Here is a 17347-nt window from a genome sequence, read left to right on the forward strand (position 1 = left end):
TCAGCCACATGCCCCTGGATTTATATATTTGAATGGTTTTCACATGATACAGGATGGGATTAGGAAATTGTTTTAATTTGGCTTCTCAGGCTTGGTAATCATTTTATGTCACTGTCTATTTAAGTCACTGACCTTTTTTTTTTGAGGGTTACGTACTGTTCTAGCAAATTGGACCCAAGAACTCTTCCCACATGGTTTTTCTCAATATTTCTACACAACACTTGACTGAATGTCATGTTAGCTTGAGGAACTTGTGATGGATCCTCTGTAGACTGACTTAAATTCTGTTGAAAAGATAGTTTTCAATTATCTTTAGCATTGCATAAAAGGGAAGATGGCTAGCATTTGATCATTTTTAGAAAATGCTCCTTCTTAGAGTGTGGCATAGGGCAAATTTTGCCAAGCAGGACCACCAGTGGTTGGTAGATGACCCGTCAAAAGTAGGTAAAGGGGAACAGCAGAGTATCTTCTGTAAATAAAACACTACAAAATAGTTCTGCATGAGCAAAGCCAAAGAAACATGATTTTTCTGACAGTTATGTCTTTATCTGACATGTTTTCAGTGTTAAGTTCCATTCCCACTCAATACTTAAGAGGTGAAACATTCTGAAAACATTTCCTAATGTTAATTGAAGGGGCGCCTGGGTGGCTCAGTGAGTTAAGCCTCCAGCTCTTGATTTCGGCTCAGGTCATGACCTCCGTATTGTGGGGTTAACCCCTAAAATGGGCTCCTCGCCCAACAGGGAGTCCACTGGAGATTCTCTCTCTATCCCTCCCCCTGTTCTCTCTCTTTCCAAAAGAAATTAATCTTTAAAATAATGGAACTGACATCAGAAAATACTTTTTTGATAAATATTTGGATTTATAAAAATAAAATTTTATTTCTAATTTTTAACAGGCTTCACATAATGTTGAAATTACTGTGTATTTATCATATAGATATGTACAAGGAAATCCAGTTATAGCAGTGAGCCAGCTGATTGTCAATTTAATCTTCAGAGTGCAAGATGGTGTAATTTTTTATGGTAATAATTAGTGGGCATTCGAACTTTATTGTCTTAGGATGTTCCCGCTGCTCTAAGAGTACCATAGACTGGTGGCTTCTAAACAACAGAAATTTATTTCTCCTATATTTCTCATAGTTCTGGGAGTGGGGAGTCCAAGATAGGAAGTAGCATGATCAGGTTCTGGTGAAGACCCTTTTCTGAGTTGGAAAATGCCAACTTCTTGCTGTGTCCTTACCATTATGGAAGGGGCTGGGGAGATCTGTGGGGTTTCTTATAAAAAAGGGCACCACTCCCATTCATGAAGGTTCCACCCTCATGACTTGAGCACCTCCCAAAGGTCCCACCTCCTAGTATCATCACCTCGGGCGTTAGTTTTCAACTTAGCGAATTTTGGGAGGATACAAACATTCAGAATATTGATCATAACACACTTTTCACACACACACTAGTATTTTGTTAGTGTCACAAGCATTCGTAAAATACACACGCGCGCACACACACGTAACATCCCCCACCCCCAAGAATGAACTTTAAATATCTTCATTTTACTGAGTAGGAAATTTGAGACCCAGAGGGGAAGGTGATTTGCTCAGAGTCTTAAACAAATTACTTACAGCTGGGACTAGCACTCAGCATACTTGCATTTTTAGCAGACTTCATTTTGAGTGCTAGGTGGTTTGTTTTTGACACGTCTTAAAAGATTCATAATGTGTTTAATTTTTTTTTTTTTTTTAAAGATTTTATTTATTTATTTGACAGAGAGAAATCACAAGCAGGCAGAGAGGCAGGCAGAGAGAGAGGAGGAAGCAGGCTCCCTGCTGAGCAGAAAGCCCGATGCGGGGCTTGAACCCAGGACCTGGGATCATGACCTGAGCCGAAGGCAGTGGCTTAACCCACTGAGCCACCCAGGTGCCCCGTGTTTAATTTTTTTCTAAATGACATTTGTCCTTTGCCTTTCTGCCTTTATTTTCTCAAAATGAGAGACTAAATTTTAATTCAGAGGCTATGCTGAACATAGATTGGTTTGTTTTAAGGTAAGAAAATTGTAAGTGCGTATCAGGAAAGTTTTGGATGAGCTTATCACATTAGAGCACACATTGCAAGAATTGTTGTTTAATGAATTCTGGATTGAATTCAGCTTGTACAGAGGTGATTCCGACCTCCGTGTATCCTGGCGGTTGTATCTACAAAATAAATATGATTTAGATGATTATCAGTGGCTAAGGAACATCTTCCATGTTCTTTGACAGGCTTCCTAGAGCGAAAGTAAAAAAGAATTAAAGAACTCTGTAGGGGAAATCATCTCTATTAGAGTATGTTGATTACAACGTAACCTTTCAGATGATTTCTTGCCCTTAATCCCCCAAAGAAATTTTTCATGTTAAATTTAAGTGCTCAAGAGTCATTCATTTTTTTTAGGTTTGCTATAGTAGTGATGTATAGGATCCCATTATATATATATAATGTGAAAAGAAAATATGGTACCCAACTTAATAGTTGCACATTAGCTTGAAAACAGGATTTTGTTTTACAAGAAAAAAGATACTTGGGGCTCCTGGGTGGCTCAGTTGGTTAAGCGTCTGCCTTCTGCTTAGGTCATGATCCTAAGGTCCTGGAATCTAGCCCCCTCTCTCGTTTCTCCCTCTCCCCCCTGCTCATGCTCTCGCTCTCTCCCTTGCTTGCTCTCTCAGATAAATAAAACCTTAAACAAAAAAAGTGCTTGTCAGCTTTAAGGCTCAACAGAATATTTGCTTTGAGAAAGAATTAAAACCCGATTTTTAGTCCATTTTGTTATTTAACTTTATGTACTTATTTCTGAGGCCAAAACCTATCACCTTACCTTGTCTACCTAGGTAGGGAGTTGCTTTTTTGTGTGTCTTCCTCCACCTGAAGATGTTAGAGAAACACACCTTTGGAATTTTCATGGAAGTTCCTGAATACACACTGTCCTTTATTATTAGGAAAAGTCATTAGCTGCCAATAAACAAAGGCAAGTTGTGTCAGAAATGAGTGTGTAGGGGCGCCTGGGTGGCTCATTCATTAAGCGTCTGCCTTCTGCTCAGGTCATGATCCCAGGGTCCTGGGATTAAACCTAGCATCAGAGGCTCCCTCCTCAGTGTGAAGTCTGCTTCTCCCTCTCCCGCTCCCCCTGCTTGTGTTCGCTCTCTCACTGTGTCTCTGTCAAATAAATAAGTAAAATCCTTAGCACCACCACCACCACCCCCGCCCAAAAAAAGAAAAGAAAAGAAATGAGTGTGTAGTGTAAGCTAACAACAGGGCTGTGAGGTCAGTGTCAGGAGGTGGTGGGTGTGGATACGGGCTCTGAGTTCCCCGACCCAGGAGAACCCTTAGAGAGAATTCAGCACCATTGGTCCCTCCTCTACTCTTTTATGGCCTCCCTTCTGGCCTCCCACTTCCTATGCCAGGTTTCTTTGATCAGTGCACAATGCCACAGTGACCCTTTCTCTCCTCCCTTCACCAAAAAGCAGGACTTCAGTTTTTCTGAATATTTGTTTATATCCTAATAGAATTAATTAACTAGAAAAAGGTCTGGTTTTCTAAGAGTGGGGGAATAAGTACAGGACAGCTGTGGGACCTAAGTTAGGACCTTCAAAATATTAAAAGTATTGGTACTTTATAAAAGAAAAAACTCCTCTGCAGAAAGTAGGAAAAAAGGGGAGGGGGAGGCATTTGACGGTGTTCCCTCGCTCCTAAGAAACTGACGTTTAGCTTACTAGCTAAGATGTGGGTCAGGCTTGTTGCCTTGTGCATATTTAATAGGCAGTAAATGAGTTTCAACGGCAGAATTTGGGTTCTATCTTCATCCTCATGACTGAAATGGATTTTCCCTTGTTTTTCTGGAACAAATGAAGAGGTACTAGGAAGATGAAATAATTCTTCTGTGGTCGCTCTAGTATCAGCTCAAATTTGGAGGATGGAGATTTGCTGGCTAGTCTATAGTAGACTAATTTACTATTGGCAGCAAATAAATGCACCAGCTTCCTTTCCACGTGCACTCAGTCAGCAGGAGCAAGCTTGGGATACACATAGAAAAAATCTTCATGATGACACTTAAAAATATTTTTAAATATTCTTTTAATTACAGCCCTTCTCAGACCTGATCATAGAGCTTGTGTGTTTCGAGCCCATGTTCTACCATTCTCTTGGGATTTACGAGGATAGAACTACCTAAGAATTGCAAAATTAAATGATGGGGAAAGGAATTAACATTTATTGTAGGCCCATGAAATGTCAAACACTGTCCTAATGCCTCATGTTAAATTCTTGTAAGGTTGACATTTTGTGCTGTACAGGAAATGAGAGGACAGAGTTTAAGTAGACTTGCCCAAAGATTCAGGGTAGGTACGCTGGGGAGATGGGATTCATAGCAACACGTTATAGGAGTCAACCATGAGGCAACATGCAAATACTCCATGAAATAATTCTTGTCCAGAATTTTCCAGATTACACACAGTGAAGTTCTCTCTCTGTGTTGTTGACTGTTAAGTTATTTTCTATGCCAACTTGAAGACCTAAGTCTATAGTTTGGTCCTTGTGGCATCAAATTCTCTTGTAATTTTAAAGGACAGCTCTGGAGTTTGCTTTCTTTTGACATGTTTTAACTACGAGATCAACTTAAGTGTTGGGTTATTATATCATCAACACATGGAGCTTATTAGTTCAGTCCATCAGCGTGGGTCGTGTTTTAATGGTTAGTGAGTGTCCCAGATGTGGAGAAATGCAAAAGGTAGTCTCAGCCTTCACTGTAGCTCAGATTGAGGTTTAAGTGACTTCCAAGGTGGGTTATTTGTTGCTGGGTTTTTGTTTTTAAACTGCCTTTTTTTTTTTTTTTTAACTTAGATGTTTGAACTTAAAACTTTCTATACCAGCTAATTTCCTTCAAAATTAGAAATAATAGATATGAGAGAAATGGTTAAAATCTGTGCCCATTGCTCTCCTTATTTCTTACGGATACTGATACAAAGCTCCACTGACAAATGGGGCGATAACAAGGTTAGGGGCAGAGAGTACCTAAAGTTCTGTGTTCATCATTCACTTGGCGATGTCTTGAGTTCTGAGTCACCCCACATCTGTGTGCACCAACCTTGTGACCCAGGGTGGGTAACATTCCTGAGATGAGCTCTGTCCTGTTACCGGCTTGTTCATGATGTTCCCTTTGACCACCTGGATGATGCCTTCTCATCTTAATTCTGTTGGATTTGACCTTTTCCTTATGATACTGCCCCATGAACTCCGCTAGTTAGAATTTCCATATGGGTAAAATGAGCACGCTAATGGTAAATTTACTACCTTATGGTACTGTAGAGAAGATTAAATAAAATAATTTAGTAATGTGTTTAGGATTAGGATTGTGCTTGACACTCAGAAAACCATTAATAGATGTTAAACTGTAATTTTAATTCACCCCTGCTTATATAGGCAAGGTTTTCACCCATATTATCTTGGGAAAAACCGGACTACCTTGCTTTTCCAGGGTTCTCGTGGATTCTATAAGCCTGCCTCTGATACCCCGCTGCACCTTATACAAGAAAATTAGCAAAAAGCAGGGGTGTTTATTAACTTCGTGTTTGAAAAACAAATAAGGATAGAGACTTTCTTATTTACAACTTGATGATATATATTCATTTCCAACCCAGAAATGAATCGCAGCTGGGCCTAAAGGATAGAAAGTGTCCCTGACTGTTTCCGAAAACCAATTTTAGTAACATAGATTTTAGGTTTGTAAACCAACATGACTTTAAGCCTCTGGGGATGGTCGTATAGAATTTCTTGCTGTGCATGTCAGAAAGAGGCACTCCTGTTATGTTCAGAATGTACACCACATTTACACTTTGTCTTCTATTCTGTAATTTGTAAGTTGGTGTATGGGTTTCTACTACAGAATGGGAGAATATATACAAAGAGCAGAGCTGTCAGGTTTTCTTGTTTCTTCCCTCTAACCTAATGTACCAGAATATATCTCAAAATGTCAGAGCTGAAATTACTTTTGACATTCGTGCACATCGGCTAATTAACTGAGTTATAAACTATTTAAAACACTGATCCAATTTATTTCTTTGTATTTTCATTTTTGCTTTGTGATTGCTTACGAGATTAAAGTATATTTAATTGTATTTTACCATATGTATTTGCCCCCACTTCCGAGGGAAAAATAACCCAAAATTAAGTCAAATAGAACCCATTGGGTGTCTGAAGTGGGTTATGACCAAAAACCATTCCTTTTTTTTAAAAGAGATATATAAGAGAAATTCTTTCAGAACATAATAAAGGCCTTCCTTCAGACTTGGAACATTATTTTGGTCATCTTTCTGCTTACTGCTTTTTTCTTCCTCCAACGTTAAAGGCATTCCAGACAGGAAATTCACATATGGGGTGGAAATTAGCAGATAGAGACAAATTTTGACTGAAGAATAGTGCTCTCCTACCTAACACCCAGCTTTTAAATAAGATAAATGTAGATTATTTCACTCTCATGAATCATGCATGGTTCCAAGAAGTGTAAAGAATAAAATTTTCTGTTCTAAATGGATGACTTAAAAAAAAAAAAAAGGTTACTGGTCAATAAGAACTTCATAACTCAACCCAGAGTCATCCTTCACCTAGGACAGAACCAGGTCAACTGTCACTTGTACTCCACTGGGCCCCAGGGCAAGGCTCTCTCTCTCCTGGTCTTTTCTTAATTGTGGGGACTAAAGAATATTGGCATCGGATCTTTTCCCTGCTTCATCAAGGAGAAGCAACAGATTTTCCTCTGAAGAGCAGTAGTTCCCGGGGGTTCCCACTGATACATGATGGTTAATGACCATTTTATTAGTTTGAATTCTAATCAGGTAATTGACCATGAGGGACATTTTTATATTGCTATAGAGTATCTTTAAGCCAAAAACATCTAAAAAAGCAATGAATACAATTCTGACACAACTAACCAACTAAATGTAGCTAGAGACACTATCTAGGCTTTTCGTGTTTTGGGAGATAGTTTTAACTGGTCCTGCTATACTAAGGAGATAGGCCAAATACTACTTGCCTTTGGTCTTTGAAGATATGTGCGCATATATGAGCAGGTATATGAACAACGGAGTTTCAGAGGAGTTTGTAGTTTGAGACTATTTTCTGGAAATTTGTGATTGTGCGTTATCAACAGCTGTGCCATTTCTCGGGAAAGTATTTTAAGATTGTGAAGGCTTTTTCCAGCTCTGCCATAGATCTAAAATGGCTGCTTCTGCCATTTTGCACGTAAGTGCTCCATGCTTCCTATCTGAGCTGCCCATCAGAAAGCACCTAACACACACACACTGCTCCACTTCCCCTTACCATGGACAAGCTTAGTGTTTAATCACGGATTCTTCGATCTGCGTTTATTATGTCTTCACTTGCTGCAGCTAGACACTGTGTAATCGAGCTCTTTACTTTTTATGATGCACTTTTTAAGAATTTTGGATTGTGGCAAAAGACAGTTAACACCAGCTTTACCCTGGTCGCCATTTTTGAAGTGTCCCCTTCAGTAGCTTGCTGAGCTCTTCACTTCGTAAGCAGTGGCCGCCTTCAGTTTTCATGCACAGCAGCATCGCGGTCCATTCTGGCCTCTGAAACAAACTAAGGTAGACTTGAGGGCGTCTCAGGAGAAGTTTCTCTCTCACAGTTGTGCGGGCGGGGAAGCCCCACGTGAAGGTGCAGGCTGATGAGGGCCCTGGGGCTGGTGGTGGGCAGTTCTCCGCCTGGCCTCCCCCGGGGACGAGGGCCTTCCGCAGTACCATCCCTGACCATGCCACCTTCCTGGCCCGGTCCCCTGGAGGAGGCCCCGCCCCCATGCCATCACCACGGGGGGTCGGAGTGCGGCCTGGGAATGGGTGCGGGAGGTGGGGGGCACCGACACTCCCTCCGAGCCAGCAGTAACCCCTCTCCGTGTTGTGCCCTGTTGTGCTGTGTTGCAGAACCGCAAGATGGGAGGCAAACTCAGCAAGAAGAAGAAGGGATACAACGTGAACGATGAGAAGGCCAAGGACAAAGACAAGAAGGCCGAAGGAGCCGGGACCGAAGAGGAGGGAACCCCGAAGGAGAACGAGACCCAGGCGGCTGCCGAGACCGCGGAGGTGAAGGAGGCCAAGGAGGAGAAGCCCGACAAGGACGGCCCGGACGCGGCGGCCAGCAAGCCCGAAGACAAGGAAGGCGACAAAGACACGGCGGCGGCCGCCAAGGAAGACGCCCCGAAGGCGGAGCCCGAGCAGACGGAGGGGGCGGCCGAGGGCAAGGCCGAGCCCCCGAAGGCCGAGCCCGAGCCCGCGGCCGGCGACGCCCCCCAGGCTGCGGAGCCCGAGGCGCCCGCGGAGGCCAAGGCGGATGACAAGGGCCCGGAGGCCGGGGAACCCACAAAGACTGAGGCTCCCGCAGCTCCTGCCGCGCAGGAGACGAAAAGCGACGGGGCCCCGGCTTCAGACTCAAAACCCAGCAGCACCGAGGCTGCCCCGTCGTCCAAGGAGAGCCCGGCAGCCACGGAAGCGCCCAGTTCCACGGCCCCGGCCAAGGCCCCGGCCCCCGCAGCCCCCGCAGACGACGCCGCCGAGGCGCCCGCGGCCAGCGCCGAGCAAACCGTAGCGGTCAAAGAGTAACACGGACACCTCTGAGCCCGGTCCCGCTTCCACCGCCTGTCTCTCTCTCTCTGTGTCCTCTCTCTGTCTCTCTCTCTCCTCTACTAACTCGTTTCAATTGGAAGTCATGATATGTATTGCCCAAGGAAATTAAAAAAAAAAAATAACTAAAAAGGATGCTGTCCCATCAAGGGAGGGAGGGGGTGGGGAGAATCCAAATAGTATTTTTGTGGGGAAATATCTAATATACCTTCAGTCCACGTTCCCAGTCAGTCCTGGATTTTGAAGATCAATGTCTGAAAGTACACATCTTCCGTACCGACTGCTGCCACGCGCCCTTTGCCGCCAAGATCCGAGCGTTCTTGTCTTCTGCAAGGGGGTTGGAGTGATGCGATTGATTCTGCCCGCGGGGCCTATGCCAAGGCAATCAGATCTTTATGAGAGCAGTATTTTCTGTGTTTTCTTTTTAATTTACAGCTTTTCTTATTTTGATATTTTTTTAATGTTGTGGATGAATGCCACCTTTCAGACAGCCCACTTAGCCTGTCCACGTGTGTATCTTGATGCCAATACTCCATTCTTCCTCCCCAGGTATTTTTGGGAGTAACAAACATTCTCTCATCCTACTTAGCCTCCCTAGATTTCTCATGACGAGTTAATGCATGTCCGTGGTTGGGTGCACCTGTAGTTCTGTTTATTGGTCAGTGGAAATGAAAAAAAAAAAAAAAAAAAAAAAAGTCTGCGTTCATTGCAGTTCCGGTTTCTCTTCCATTCTGTGTCACAGACACCAACACACCACTCATTGGAAAATGGAAAAAAAAAATAAATAAAAAAACAAAAAAAATGTACAATGGATGCATTGAAATTATATGTAATTGTATAAATGGTGCAACAGTAATAAAGTCAAACAATTAAAAAGTAATGGAGACTATTGGTTTTCTTTCACCACCCCATCCTTTCTCCGTAATTACCTCAGTAGAGAACAGAATGCTCTGTTGGACCTGTTCCTGGTGGTACTTGGGTAGAAAGCAGTGTGCTCATATTTTCTTGAACATTCTCTGTTTCAACAATTAGCCGGTGGATCAGTGTCCGTACACTACCTTGCAGAGGCCAAACTGAAAACTGACTGGCTATGGATAGACACCCTCTAAAAATGGATGTTATTAATTTACTTAGAACAGATATTTTGAATAAAACAAGAGGCAGTAAGTGGAATTGATCTTGAAGGTTGGAAAGAGGATTAGAAGATCTTATAGAAATACCCTGTGTATGTGCGTTGTGAGACCACTGATGATGGTGATATTTTATCCCATTACTTACCATACTCCTGCAAAGCCTGGAAAGGGGGCCCAAGGGCTCTGAGGAGGCAGAACAGCACTGTGAGAACAAGCATCGAACTGGACCTCATGGTGGTCCTGTCCTGGTTTTGTCACTAATGACTTATATGGCTTCTAAGTCACTAACCTCCAAGCCTCCCTGTTTTACCTACAAGAGGGTGAAGGCTTTATGATGGCTAAAGAAAGACTTCTTTAACTTTGGAAGTATTTAGTAGTTTGTGTGTATGCCTGGTGACAATTTTATAGGATGGATAGATGTTACGTCACCTCCATTCCTTGGTTTCTCCCCCAGAGCTTGCTTGGATTCCGTATATTCAGTAGTTGGGGAAGAGCATGGAGAACCTGGATAATTTTTACTGAGTGTGCACATCGATCTGGAACATAAAAGAAGAAATTGTCCCTTGGATCTTTTGGTAGTCATTGGGTCTTTTCCAGTTGGATTCTAGAAACTACATCTCAGATGTAAAGCTCTTAAAAATGAACTCAACCCTAACAATAAAAAGTTTTTTCGTGATTGAATGAGATAAATGAGAGATTTTGCTGGGGAGTGGGATTGGGTGATAATCTGTAATAAATACAGTTTCACACTCTAACATAGAAAATTTTCTGGAGAACTTGGGTCAATACACTGGAATTAATTCCCAAAGAGACATTAGGGATATAGTGAATGCAAATGAACCTGGTCCCGTTCCTCTGGGTTCAAGAACTTGGCTCCAGTTAACCTGAGTGGTCTGTAGTGTATACCACACCTAAGATGTTGCCAGTGGGTCATGCTGGAAGAAGAAATGGTGAAATTGAATCCTGGGCAGATATGAGTGTTGGGGTCAATTCATATCTATTACCGCCTTTTGGCACTTCTGGTTCTTGTTTCTATAGTGAAATGAATTTGAATTCTTAATGCTTGAAAACACAGCATACAAGAAATATGTAAACACCTTAACCACCAAGCACCTGTTTTAGGTAAGGAAAATGGCAGGGGAATGTCCAGGTTGTTCACGATGTGTCCTGGCAGATATAAAATAGCCTGGGGGCAGGTTGCTAGTGGTGGGGAGAGGAGAACAGATTCAGTGAACCCTGGGGGACATTTATATGGTTACTAATATTAAATGCTGTGCATTTCTTACAGATAAATGTGATTGGTGGAAGTGATACGTTACACATTCACTGTGTTTTCATCCCTTCCTTTGAGTTAAAAATTTCACTGGGTTTTTTGGTGATTAGAACAGTCAAATCAGGGACGGCTGGCTGACTCAGTCGGAAGAGCATGTGACTCTTGATCTCAGGGTTGTGAGTCCCATGTTGGATGTAGAGATTACTTAAAAATAAATCTTAAAATCAAATCAGCCTCCTGGGTTAAGAGTTATTACTATAAATCACTGTTTAGGGGTAAGTGAAACTAAAGAGATGTTTTCTCTGTTGATGTACACTTCGATGTGTTGGGTAGCATATGGGAGAATTAAAACCTGAGCCAAGTATGACTTTTTTTTCCCCCTAACTCTATTTGAATTATGTTCAAACAATTAAAGTCATAAATGTGGTCACCAAAATTAAGTTACACTTTTAACCTAACTGGTTCATGTTTCAATTCTACCATACTTAGGCAAACTTAAGATGTAGTCTGAAATCATATATTCAGCAGAAAACGTTGTATGTATGGGAGTAATTAGCTCAGCCAGGAAGGGAACAATTGGGCAATCCATGTTAGTTTTGGATTAACCCAGATTATACCCACCTCATGAATAATCCAAGCTGAAGAGGCACACAGGCAGTGCTTAACAGGCAAGTCAGCCCTGTTCGGAACTCACCACCTGTTTGGCCCATGAACTCACATGAGTACAACCACTATGAAGAACGGAGGGTTCCAGGGTCTAATACTCGTTGGGGACCTAATGTGCATACTGTAAGGAGGAAATGAATTTGAAATGAACTTGTCCAAGGTTACCAGCTTTGTCTCTCCATCTTGAAGATCCTGTCTAGGGGCTGACACAGCCTCTGCCTGATGGAAATGGACCCAAATCCCAAGAGCTGGGGAGCACTAGGCATTCCAGGGTGGGCCTTCCTGGCCTCAACCAAGACCATCTTCAGCCTGGCCCTGTTGATTGAGGCAGAGGTCACACATGGCCATGATCCAAGAACAAAATTCACCATTCTTGGAGAATCTTCCAGTGGGGTCAAGACCCAAGGTCTAGCGTACAGTATGGAATTGGTGGCCAGTTCTGGTACTGACAAGATCTAGACATTCTTCAGCTCCCCAAGTTGGGTAAATTGGTAAGTGCCAGCAGCTACACAAAGTTCGTTTTCATTAGGCATTCTGAATCCACAACTTTCATTCATTGAAACATCATGGTGTATTGAAACATTCTATCTTCACTGAAACATATACACAACATACCATTTAATGTCTGCTGTCAAGTGTTGGTGCTGGGACACCCATCTTAGGTTGCTACTTTACAGATAGAAGGCTGTGATACACAGCCAATCTCAGTCAAGTTTCATCTTTGGGGACAAAACCTACTGTTCATAAAATGTACTATTTTGGTGATCAACTGCTTGTCCCAAAATCGATGAGATTAATCTTCATTCTTTTGATCATTATTTTTAACTAATTTCCTCAATATTGAATGTTGGATGCTCAGAAGGTAATGTTAAGAACAGGCCAAATAACGCTATCACTATAGTTGTGAGGTTAATCAATTAAGTTTTTATATGCATCCTCATAAAGGAGGCAACATTTGCTTCATTTTAGCTTACCGTGCTTTTGGTCTGCCAAGTAGTTAATATTTTAAACATTTAGTTTAGAGACTGCAATTTTTTAATTTTTTAAATTGAATTTAATTTTAAATTTATATTTACTATTTTATTTTTATTATTTTTTTTTATTCTCTCTGCTACTGGGAAAGTGAAAAGGGCAATGTAGGGAGTTTTTCATGAAGATACATGTCTTTGGTTTAAAAAAAGAAAGCTATATCTTATCCTGAGCCTATACATTTTATGCCTTTTTTTTTTAAGGTTTTATTTATTTATTTGACACAGAAAGAGAGAGAGAGAGTGCACGAGAGAGCATAAGCAGGGTGAGCTGCAGAGGGAGAGGGAGAAGCAGGCTCCGTAATAAGAAGGGAGCCCAAAGTTGGGCTCAATCCCAGGGCCCCAGGATCATGACCTGAGCCAAAGGCGGATGCTTAAATGACTGAGGCACCCAGGGCCACCCCCCCCCCATTTAATGCCTTTTTAATGATAGAAATTTTACTAATGTATGAAATCTTGAAGTCCCAGAAACCACTGTTTTGGAACATTTCTCTGAGTCTTTCTCAGTCTTCATTTTATTGACAGCAATTTTCTTTATGAAACTGTATTCTTCTATCCACCTACAGACTTAAGTAAAAAGAGTGAATATCTTCTTGGAAAAGAACTGTGATCTTTAAAAAGAATACTCTTAGGGTAACTGTACACACGGAAATGAAAAATCAAATAACAATATCGTATATCTCTATCTCATGTACACTTGACCTTCATATTTTTTAAGGTCCAAATATAACATGTGTTCCTCATTTTTTTTCCTTTGAGAGTGGTTTTATGTTTCTCCTGAGTTTCTCTCTGAGTTCAGAAAGTTCACTTTTAATATCACTCATTTATAAATTAATTGGCCTCATATAATGTATCCATTTATTTTGTGCTAGCTCCCTCAGGCCAGTGTGTTAAATTGTCAAATGACAAAATGATGAAGCAATGTGCGCCGATTTGGAATCATTTAGAGAGTGCATATTTGTTTTCTTCACATCTGTTCTTGCTTAGAGAGCTTAAGAGGGTAGGAGTAAAGGGGGCCTCAAGAAAAATGCTGTTTTGGGGACTTCTCATCTTAAATATGATTTTACATCTATTTCCGGATTCTGAAGCCTGATAGGCTATAGGCTTTCCTGAAGCCGTGGGTGGAGAAACGTAAACTAAAACTTCAAAAAAGAAATCCATTTCTTAAGATTTACATTCTGATAAATTTTTTAAAAAGTATGTTGAAGACTGAGTTCCAGTCACTAGTAAGAAAGGCTTATTACTGGCAACCTCACCATCTTTTGGCTTTTTAAGCTATGAATGTACTGAAGTAGAAAATATCTTGGAAGAGGCACCGAAGACTTGCCTCATAATAGAATAAATTAATTCTTAATGTCGCCTGGATTGTAGTTAAGGGCCACAAAACCAGAAAGCCAGGCCCATCGTGTTGTTACTTAAAGGAAAAGCACACATCTTTTTTTTCTACCTTGAGGTAGATGCATTCCCTTGTAATAAAATTTTGTTAACAAAAAGAATGGGGGAGAAAAATGAAAAAAAAACAAAAACAAAATTAAAAAGAAAACCAACAAACCCAAAAAACCCCCCAAAACAAACCTTCCAGTTCCTAAAAAAGTGCAATTATTAATGCAAGGGAAAGACCACATTTCAGTACTTTCCTGACAGAAACAGCCCTGTTTTGAGATCGCCCATGAAAAAAAGGGGGATGACGTGTCTGATGACAATGCTCAGGGTCGGGGCATTTGATCTGACACGTTAACCCCGGTAAGGGATCTGACGGAAGGCCCTAGAGCAGTGGTGACTGGCTTTCACCCTCCTGTTTCAGCTCAGACATCTAAGAATAGAGCTGCCCCTCAGCCGGAACCACCCACTGCAGGGCACCAAAGTCTGACTAGTATGCAAATTCCCTGGAGGGTTCTTTTTCTCTCTTTCTTTCCTTTTTTTTTTTTAGCCGCATATAATGGAGACTATATTTTGCTTGCTACCTATTCAGTTGCCTTCTCCGGCAGGAGCTCAAATTGCCTTGACATTCAGAGCGAATTCTACCTTTTCAAAATAAAACACACACACACACACACGCATGTAAAAGCAACAAAATCCAAAATATCACAATTTGGAGACCGGCTAATGAGAACACATCAAAAAGAGATGCTTACATTTCTGGTGCTAGTCAGCCCCTCATTATAACTTTTTGTCTTTTGTTTCCTCTCCTCCTTACTCTGTTTCCTCTGCATTTTGTCTTTCCCGTCAAGTTTTCTCCTTTTTTTCAGTCAGCTAATTGAATTCCAAAGTGATCAAGTCCGCCAGCTTGTCCCCCTCTCCCCCTTACTTCCTTCCCTTGACACAAATGCTTGCACTGGGCCAGAACTCTAGAAATGACATACTACATAAATGTGTAGTAGCTGTTGTTATTATTGAAGTGTAGTTGACACACATTGTTGCATTAGTTTCAGGTGTTTCACAAGGTGATTTAAGTCTGTATGCTCCGCTGGGTTTACCAAGAGTGTAGCCGCCATGTGTCACCGCACAGGGAGAGTATAATACACTGACGGTATTCCCTTTGCTGTACCTTTTATTCTTGTGACTTTTTCATTCCCAAACCGGAAGCCTGTGTTTCTTACTCCCCTTTATAATCCCCTTCCACCTTCCTTTAAATGTGTAGTTCTTAAATACACTTCAAGTGTACTGTTCTTTTTGACTTTGCATAACCCTTATTCATTTGCTCAGAGGTTTACTTGGAACTTACTTGTCCTTTACTCATCTCTCTTCCCTTGCCCCCACCCCCCAGTTTGTCTGTAGCAGGGAGATTAGGAGGATCTATTTAGGATACAAGGTAATTTGAAATACTTTTTGATGTAGGATGCTTATTAAAAGAGCATCTTTAGGGGCACTTGGGTGGCTCAGTGGTTTAAAGCCTCTGCCTTCAGCTCAGGTCATGTTCCCAGGGTCCTGGGATCGAGTCCTGCATCCGGCTTTCTGCTCAGCAGGGAGCCTGCTTCCTCCTCTCTCTCTGCCTGCTTCTCTGCCTACTCATGATCTCTGTCTGTCAAATAAATAAAATCTTTAAAAAAAAAAAAAAAGAGCATCTTGAATGTTCCACCACAAGAAGCTCTGTTCCAGAAGGTAGGGCCGTGATTTCTAGATGCCATACAAACTGGTTACATAAAGTCTTCTTGCATGTTGAAATAAAAACTTTCCAGGCTCCTAGGCATATCTTCAATTCAGGAGTTCTTGTGGAAGGTGGAAGGATAGGAAGAGTTTTGTGGAGCCCTTCTTTGGGGTTTAACTTTTTTTTTTTTTTAAGATTTTTAAAAAAATTTATTTATTTGATGGAGAGAGGGAGAGAGAGCACAAGCAAGGAGAACAGCATGCAGAGAGAGAGGAAGAAGCAGGCTTCCCATTGATCAGGGAGCCTAGTGCAGGCTTTATCCTAGGACCCTCGGATCAGAGCTAGAGCCCAATGCAGACACTCAACTGACTGAGCCACCTAGGCACCCTGGGGATTCACTTTGATAGTGTAACTTGCATAAGATTTCAAAGACACGGGGTTAAAATCTGGGTTTTGTGGCTTTTACTCTCACCTTAAGTAAATTCCTTAACATCCTGAGGCTCACTGACCTCCTTAGAGAAAAAGGGAATAACAACAATAATAGAGTTACTGTGAAAGTTTTCAGTGGGACCTAGGAGTGACCTGCTCACGACATATACTCCATGAACCACAGCAGAGGTTTCAGTTCCTTAGAAAGGCTAGGATCATAAGCTCTGGCCTGATTGTATACTGAAATTATACAGGAAAATGTAATGGGAAGACATTTCTTCATGTTTCTTTAGAAATGCAAAGGCAATACCCATGGTTTGTAGGAAAATGATAAAACATATATATGATGTATGGAAACCATTTGGGAGGGACGTCAGGATTCAAGATGGTTTTCCTAAGAATATTCAAATTACATCACCAAGATAGCTAGGGTGTGAATCAAGGAGAGAGAACAAATTGCCTCGGTGTATGGCAGATGAAGTCACTGGAGTCCCAACTCTATACGCAGGTGGCTCTGTGACCTGGGAACAGATTTAACTTTTTGGAGCCTCACAATGCTCATCCAAGAAGTAGAGAATATTCCTGTCTCAGGGGCTGGTGGTGAGAAATGAAGGTCATGTTTAGCACAGTGCCTGGTACATAAATGCTCATTAAATGGATGTCCTACTGTGATGTGCATTTCCTTGTGGAATGAGTGACAGTGAAGATTGGGGCAATTTCATCCTTCCCCTCACCATGATTTTTGTGATCAATTTCTCTTTTAAAGCAATATAATATTTAATGGGTAAGTCTGGCATGGTCTTTACTCATTCTGTGTATGTCACACGACATATGCCCAGTGGCTTCAATTAAGGCAGGGATGTGGAAGGGGGTGTTCCAAGTAGAGCACTGAGGGTAAAAAGGAGTTCGCTGGCTATGATGCTGTGGTTCCAGGGCATGTAGTGGCAGAGGTTGGGAGGTGGGGAGGAAAGCAAGCTAAGCTGGGGCAAGGAAGCAGAAGGCATTATGGGTGTGAGGGAATCACAGCAAGAGGGAGCCCATGATAGCGGACAGTTGGGTGTTGGCTGATGA

General features: G+C 41.7%; 1 protein-coding gene across 2 annotated transcripts in view; it reads left to right on the forward strand.

Annotated features, from left to right (window-relative positions):
• LOC111153441 (brain abundant membrane attached signal protein 1) overlaps positions 1 to 9539 on the forward strand; it is a 61636-nt gene extending 52097 nt beyond the window's left edge. Inside the window, exons 1-2 of one of the 2 annotated variants that reach the window (XM_022512461.1) lie at positions 1889 to 1916; positions 7964 to 9539. In XM_022512461.1, coding sequence (XP_022368169.1) covers positions 7973 to 8638 — 666 coding nt within the window. In that variant the 5' untranslated portion in view covers positions 1889 to 1916; positions 7964 to 7972 and the 3' untranslated portion in view covers positions 8639 to 9539. Of the gene's footprint in view, positions 1 to 1888; positions 1917 to 7963 lie in introns of those variants that run through there. The other variant, XM_022512460.1, reaches the window with a different exon arrangement.
• Positions 9540 to 17347: the final 7808 nt, after the last annotated feature.

This window comes from Enhydra lutris, unplaced genomic scaffold (assembly GCF_002288905.1).
Source record: "Enhydra lutris kenyoni isolate GAN:26980312 unplaced genomic scaffold, ASM228890v2 scaffoldscaffold32, whole genome shotgun sequence".
Classification (NCBI taxonomy): Eukaryota; Metazoa; Chordata; class Mammalia; order Carnivora; family Mustelidae; genus Enhydra; species Enhydra lutris.